We start from the raw sequence: 7,979 nt of genomic DNA, 5'->3' as shown, positions 1-7,979 counted from the left end.
CCTCAATTTGGCTAGGGTTAGCCAAATCACTTACTGCCGCCAAAGAATGAATGCCAAGTAACTCTCAGGAAAAAGAGGACTTTCAATGTCCCTCTTTGTAAGACAAATCGCTTTCAGCGGAGCTTTTTATTGGCAAATTCTTCCCGTTCTTAGCTTTTAGTTCTCGGCATGCAATCTTGTTTTCAATATATTTTTAGATTTACGTTTTAGATTTAAATTTTAGATTTAAATTCTAGATTTAAATTTTAAATAATTTTAGAATCTTTGTTCGATTGTAAATAGCCGTAATTCAGCCCTTGGCTGCAATGGTTTATTTAATAAAGCTATCTATCTATCTATCTATCTATCTATCTATCTATCTATCTATCTATCTATCTATCTCTGGCCGGTTACTTTCAAAAAGGTGAAACAATAGACCTTATTCATAAATGGCGGTCAATTTATAATTCTTTTGTCTAAGTGCAAATTAGCCTACCAAGCCTCGATACCATACAGTAAATTGAAAAGAATTCTTGCTCTAAAATGAGGCTTGGTAGGCTAATTTGCACGTGAACAAAAGAATTATAAATGTGACCGCCATTTATGAATAAGGTCTATGACCTGCAACGAGTGACCTGTGGAATGTGACCTGTGTTTTAGATCCACCGGCTTTACAAGCAAGTGACATCCAACATCAGCATGTATATACGTACAGGCGCCCACTGGCAGTCGCTATCAGTCCATTAGGCATCTCACCAAGCACATGAATGAATGAAATGAGGCCTGATCACAACACCGGGAGCTCCATGTCCTACTCTTTATGAATAGTCTGTGGGTTCGTTTACGTCCCACTGGGTTGTGAACAGTGAAGGGTTGTGTGACGGGGCATACGGTTTATAATCCTCATCCAAGAAGACAATATAAATTGGCAATTTATATTGTATGTGACCACCAGCAGACAACCCAAAGGATACGAGAGCGCGTGACGTCACGTTATTTTGAGACAGTTGTAATGGCCGATTCAACTGTAAGGCCATTTGCGCTATCATTGTTCATTTTAGTACTTAGCGCGCGTGCTCGATGCATGACGTGGCATATGAATTTGTTTGCCCTGTAAGGATGCGCAGTAGCAATGGGCGCGAACGTTCTTAACAGACCAATCATGGCGCTAACCTGCGATCAGGCCTTGGCCCAATTGAGCATCGCTCTCATGTCCTCTTATGTCGGCGCTTGCATAACGAAAATGGAGCCTGATCGCAGGTTATCATGGCGCGTTCTCAAATCCTGGCCTAGAAGAAGGATTTCGGCACTGGTTCGCAGAAGGACCTTGGTTTCGTCTGCTTGCGTATCAAATTTTAACCCACGTATGCAAATTAGCCGAACGTGATTTGCTAGTTGTTTTTAGATAAACTTAAAGAAATATTGTTGGCTTCCAAAATTAACTTCATTTTAGGCAAGAATTCCAGTCATCGTTATGAAAATTGCTCCCATATCAAATTTCAACCCACCCATGCAAATTAAACGCGATGAATCTACAAAGGCAAAAAATCTCACAGAACCTTTCCCAGCCAAAACTGTTATAGAAACAAACTGTATATTTGTTATTGGTATATGTAACGGTTATATTTTCCCGTTACGGTTATCTGAAATTTGTATATGTAATGGGACTACATGCTGTACAATTTGGAAATAATTGGATGAGAAAAATTCTGAGCGGGACAGCCAAAATTGTGCGAGGCCGTAGGCCGAATTTAATTTGGCAGTCCGAGAAATTTTTTGAATCCAATTATTTCCAAATAGGACAAGCATGTAGTCCTGTTACTACTATATAGCTACATAGTCAGTTGTAATTGGGCATTGGTCAGTCAAGCTATTATCCTTAAAGAAAGGCTAACTAAAATATTGTGAATTATCACTATTTCCAAACTATTACCTGAACTCCAGAGGAATTCTTCGTCTGCTTCGCTGAAATAAAGCACGAGAGACATTTTTTTTCGTTTTCCGTAACCCTGCGCTCGGTTCAAGTTGTACGTTGCTTCAGTGAATTTGCAAATTCACGATCTCGCAAAATACTTAAGTTTCTGCCACAGTTTTTAAATAACGTTTCAACGAGCACTGCATGACAGCCAAACTTTCTGTTTCGTATTCGTAACCGTCCCTTTTTCTAATATCAGTGAAAAAACGGCAAAGAACTGCATCTAGCTTATGACGAGGGGTATCTTCCAACTTTATCGCTTTGTTAAGCCTGGTTTTCATATGATCTGTAACGGTCTGCATATGTCTGCGACGTGGCGCAGACCTATCGGTGATCGTGTCGCAGACCGATCGCAGACCGGTCGATCGATCTGCGCCACGTCGCAAACATATGGAAACATCTGTCCCCGGCGTCTGCGGCGATCTGCCGCACACCGTGTGGATGATCGGGAAAGTTGAATCTAGTTCTACTTTCTCGACCATTACGACGCTTCCGACTAACGCAGCGTTTACACGAACACGGTTTCATTTGTAACCGCATCGTTCTCGATGCGGTTACACCTGTTTACACGACACCGATCGAGACAGTTGCCGAAACCGTGTCGATTTGAAACCGCTGCCAAAAGTGGAGCGTTTTCAAAACGATGCGGTTTCATCTGTCGTGTAACCAGCGAAATCACATCGATTTGAATACAGTTAGTATTTTGGCGGGAAATTTGCATTGTTCAATTCGAAATAATTAATTTAGCACGTAGTGCAGCGCTCGCTTATACCATCACGACTTGGATTTTCTGGCGAAAACGGTTACGAGTAAACACTTCCAAACCGCACCGATTTTGACGCGGTTTCGAATTCATGAAAACGTGTCGATGTGAAATCGCGTTCGTGTAAAAGCTGCCTAAGACAATTTTTAATAGAAACGTGTGTCTGAGATGATCTGCTTCCTATTCGGCGACACACTATTGTCCTTGAAGCACGTCCAATCATACTTGAAGTAAGTGCGCTCCTTTTTCTCCTCGTTTCGCAGAGGAGTAGTGTTACGCTTGTTTCCAGATTTAAATGGAAACATTTGCCTCCTGTGTTTACGATCGTCTGCGATAAGACCGACGCAGACAGCTTCCGATGGTCGCAGACCATTGCACATCATATGGAAACCAGGGTTTACTCTACACCTTCCACTCTGAAAACATTTAGCCAAGTTTTTGTACTCTTGGAGGTGTTTTAGTTTTCGTTTTTGCCTCTCAGATTAGCGAGATCTTCTTCTGGCAAAGTAGGAAATCTCTCCTTTGCAGTGATATCGCTGAAAAGTGCTGAGAAATGGAAAGATTTGGGAAATGTCCGTGGCTAAACTCCGCCATTGTCAACTACTACAGAGCTGACGCTATGCTTTGTGCTGATTGACTAGTTTCTATTTCCTATTGTATTTTCTGGGATTTGATTGGCTTAGAAAAACTGTCCTATATTTTCTAAATTGGACAGTTTGCCTGTTTTTAGATCAGAAACTATCCAAATTTATCCTTAATTGGACAGTTTTAAAGAATTAAAGAATAATAGCTATGCTGACAATTGCGGATTAACTACCAGCTATATAATTAGAGGCAAAAAGCACACCTTCCCGTTTCATTCCATGCGTGCAAACAAGCAACGCACTCCGTGTCAAAAGCCCATGATACGCTACTAAATAAACTTCTAACCGGAGTTCAGGACCAATACCATTTCTGAAGAACCCAGGGGGGACGGGTAACTGTATTGTTTTGCAATGACGTATTGACCCACTCATCATGCCAGTGTGACGTCACGTAACGTGGCCGAATGGGGTTTTCGGAATAGATTTCTCGGAAATACACCTATTTCTCGAGAACCACTTGTTAGAATTTAACGAAATTTGGCACGAAAATACTTTAGGAAATAAGTAACTGGAGTATTGCAAAAAATTGAACTTTAACAGAGAACATTTAGATATTCCAGTGAACCTTCAACAAGGGATAATTAAAGATCTCTCTGTGTCAAATTATTATTAAAATAGTGTTAAATTGTGAGCATCGTTACAAGCTTGTTGCATGCAAATTATAAGGAAACTCTAACGACCAGATTTCAGCAAATAGACAAAACCGATTTTAGAGCGGTTTTCAAACGAGTGCCGTAAAACCAAAAGCAAAGTACTCACTTTGGCCAATCAAAAAGGACGGAGACAATCCAGTAAACCAATAAAAACTCGAAGTAATTAAGGCCTGGCCAAACGCACGCGACATTTCAACGGCAACATCTTGCAAACATTGTTGGGCACAACATGTTGCATACGTTTGGCCACCCTGTTGCGATATGTTGCAACATGTTGGATCAAATTTGAAAACAGTCAAATTTTTCGTGCATCATTTTTCATGCTGCATGATGTTGTACTCGTTTGGTCACGTTCACACAACATTGTTGCGCTAGGGCATGCGCGCTAGGTCCACTAATTGCGTGTCAGGGACCTGATGATGAGCGCATGAACATTGACATGTTGCATTGAAAATTATGAAAATGTTGCGTGCGTTTGGCCACCCCTTTCAACACAGGTCGCAACATCATGCAACAACGTTGCAAGATGTTGCGACATTTGGCCAGGCCTTTACACGTAGCCGACACAAAGCTTTGGAAAATTTGCACGCGCGAGCCACGATTGGTTTTGGTTTCACTTCTGATTGGCTGAAAAAGTGGCGCGAAAACTTTGCACCAATCACTGAGTGAAGTAATGCAAAATCAAAGTAATTTGCTAATTACTTTCGATACTCAATTGAAAACCGCTCTAAAGGCCTGTTTTTATTCATGGTGCCACGGCAATGGCATATACTAACTCTCAAAAAACCGAAGTTCGTGTTTTTAACTTGCTGTGATCGCTATTATGGAAAATGTCAAAATTAAAATGTTCTATTCCCAACTTGAATTGGGTACAACATTGACATCACTGTAGAAAACAAGTTTGGCAAGGTATCTTATTTCGAAATTGTATGGAAGTGAGATTCTTAACCGCCGTGACCAGAGGTTTTTATTTTTTGTCTCTCCGTTTTAATCGCTCACTCCTCGCGAAAGAAAAATAAGAACCTCTGGCACCCAGGGTACATTTTCTGTTTCGTCGTCATCAGAATCTGTACCTCTTTGTGATCCTTGAACATCTCAGAAACATCCCCATTGTCCACAAATTGAACACTGACAATTGGTAGTGGTACGGAATTCGTTTAATGTAGATCTAATGATATGGATTTCTCCAGGCCAGGGAATGGAAGTCTCTCTTCGGACTTCTTGCCAGTGGGTTGAACAGCGTAGACAACAGGCGGCAAGGCCCCAGCTTTATCATTTGTTGTCTTACTCCTAACAGTCCGTTGGCGTACTAGTCTGTAGCTCTCTCACCATTCTTTCATCTGCTCCTCCATTCCTGGTGTTATTCCTTTACTTGGCAAAGGTGCCATCGTTGCAACAGCTGAAAGGGGCACGCCAGCTTCAGGGACAGGACAGTACGACCTGTCATGCGTATAGTACTTTACTGTACGCTTTATAGACTCCTTCACGATTGTACTAAAACTATTCCGACTAATAGAGCGTTCTACTACTTACCATTGAGGTCACTGCTACCTTCATCAGATATTAAGTTTGCCCGTTCTAGTTGCCACTGCCCATCTGTTACTATGGCAAAGTTCTCGCATTTGCCCGGGGACGATTTTGTCACGCGAAAGAGATTTAGCGAGAAACAACCAATTCCAAACTGAAGAGCTTGTTCCTTCAATCCCAAAGATTCTGTCAGGTGTTTTTTCAATTCCAATACTCTTTTGTGTTTCTCTTTGTCGACCGGAACCCGGCTACGGTGGCGTTCGAGTGCGATCGCCTTTTCGGAAAAAAAAAATACTATCACTTTTATGATTCCACTCATGCCTGGACCGTGAACAAACAACGTATTTGAGATATTAAAGCGGGAGGTTTCGTGGGTTTGAGTACCGGAAGTTGTTCTGCGAAATGAGACCGCGTTCTTCTCTGGCCAAAAAGTATGAAGATGACAGGAAATTCTATAGTTACCTTTAGGTAGTTACTTCGTAAACTAGAAACAATACAAAGTGCTTTTCTGATCTCCTTTTTCTGAAAACAAATATCGATAATGACGGTCCGTGTCGGTAGTCGATTAATATTTTTTCTGTCGAAAGCCGGTAATTTTTTTCTCGCTTTGTCGGTAGTCGATGGTATTTGTCGCCCCTTGTCGCTAGTCGGTTAACGCCATTCAAACCCTCACATTTAGCACATGTTAAAATTTACAAGTCGAGGCTTAGTGGTGAAATTAGGTAGTCAGACGTTATCGCGCATAAGGGCTGTTGTCCCTCACTATGTAAGGGTTATTTTGAGGCAACGAGGAGATATGTGATTTATATATCCACGAGGTGCCTCAAAATAACTGGCTTATTTTTCATATGGGCGAGGCATCACATGGGCAAGGTATCAACCGTGACATGATTTCGTTCGTTGTTTTGACACACGTACACTGACAAAACAAACAAACAAACAGTTTTCCGTGCATACATTTGACAATAGAACAATAGTTGCGAAAAAACGCAGTGGGGTTTACCATTGTAAAACAGCATAATAGCTGTATTCACTGTTTACAAACATTGATGAGCAATTTGTTTTGTTATTCAAATTTGCTCACCGTAAAACAAAAGAACCCCTCTGTCTCAATAACCAATAGATCTCTGGTTGGGACATTAATAACAATAGGTGACGTAACGGTGAGTATCGGTATAGACGTTATTTTTTGGCTTTTGGTTTACCGACCAAAACAACCATATGCATACTAAAGAAGCTTTACAATACATTTAACATTGGGAAAATAGCTCTGGGATTTGGACATTGTCAAAAAATACTGACAGCTTTAAAACTACTTCATTTTTTCACACTGTACTGCAAGGATGGCAGAAACGAGTGACTCTGAGGAAGAACTTCTCCTCACACAAAGTAGCTTTAATGGCTCGTCAAATCGGGGCAATGAGTTAGTAAAAATTTGTACCTTCGAACAATCGGCAAGTGGACCACGAAAACGCTCAGTTTAATGTTTAGGAGGCGACAGAAGGGTTGTTCAGCTTTGACCACTCGGACGAGCATCAAGAAGTCTCAATCGGCAGTGTTGAAAAAGAGACTAAAGCAAACAAAAAGAAAGCGTCGAAGAGGGATATCACAGTCGTGGATGACAAAGAGTTGCTGGCCAGGAACAATGAGAGAATCCCAAAGAACACTAAAAAAGTAAACTTCTGGTGTTTGAATATTACTGTAATATTCACCAAGGGAATTATCAACTTTAATAATCCCCCAGGGGTTATTAAAATATCAGCCCCGCACTCCCCTGTTACAATCAAAGCCGCCCCCAGCTTTTCAGACAGTTGTTAATTAGCGGGGTTTATTCTATATAATCAGCCTCGAAGAACAAAAGAAAACGAGCCATGTGAAAAATAAGGTCGAATAATGTATGTATTTTTTATTGGTATGAAAGGTATTGAGAAAAAGCCTGTAATGGTTGCGGCTTTAACACTCAGTCTAGCGTTAAATCAAGTTCTATTGTTCGGTGTTCCCCTAGGGATCCAACACCAGTGAGTTGGCACTAGAGTACTGACAACACTCATAGTGTTACACTGTGTTTCTCTCAAGTATGACCGCAACCAATGTCTGTGCAACGCCCACTGGAATTTACATGATTAAGGCTGTTCCCCTCGGAATTGCTTATGAAGGGTTTTCACGTCACGTCATCGCCACGATGTTGGTGGACAAAAAGAAAAGTTCTCTCATTAGCTCTTTTTGTTCGTCCACCAGCAATTCTACATTGCAACATTGTTTTTTGTGTCTCTAGAGATTATTTGCGAAACACTTATAGATAATTGCCTATTTATAAGAAGTTTTGCAGAGCATTCATTTTCTCTATCGCAAAGTAGTCTACGACTTACGGGCTGAGTTGTTTAAAGCTTATTTCGAATCCGTTGATGATGTCCGACATCGAGGAAGACGAAAGAATA

General features: G+C 41.0%; 1 protein-coding gene across 1 annotated transcript in view; it reads right to left on the bottom strand.

Annotated features, from left to right (window-relative positions):
* The window catches only part of LOC138042281 (ADP-ribose glycohydrolase OARD1-like), a 14,531-nt gene extending 7,439 nt beyond the window's left edge, over positions 1–7,092 (bottom strand). Inside the window, exons 1-2 of the mRNA XM_068888125.1 lie at positions 6,983–7,092; positions 1,913–1,944 (exon numbers count right to left, since the gene is read on the bottom strand). Of these exons, the coding sequence (XP_068744226.1) occupies positions 1,913–1,944; positions 6,983–7,077 (127 nt within the window). The 5' untranslated portion in view covers positions 7,078–7,092. The remainder of the gene's footprint in view (positions 1–1,912; positions 1,945–6,982) is intronic.
* Positions 7,093–7,979: the final 887 nt, after the last annotated feature.

This window comes from Montipora capricornis, chromosome 3 (genome assembly GCF_036669925.1).
Source record: "Montipora capricornis isolate CH-2021 chromosome 3, ASM3666992v2, whole genome shotgun sequence".
Classification (NCBI taxonomy): domain Eukaryota; kingdom Metazoa; phylum Cnidaria; class Anthozoa; order Scleractinia; family Acroporidae; genus Montipora; species Montipora capricornis.
The sequence above is the reverse complement of the archived record's forward strand: the minus strand, read 5'-3'. Positions and strand labels throughout refer to the sequence as shown.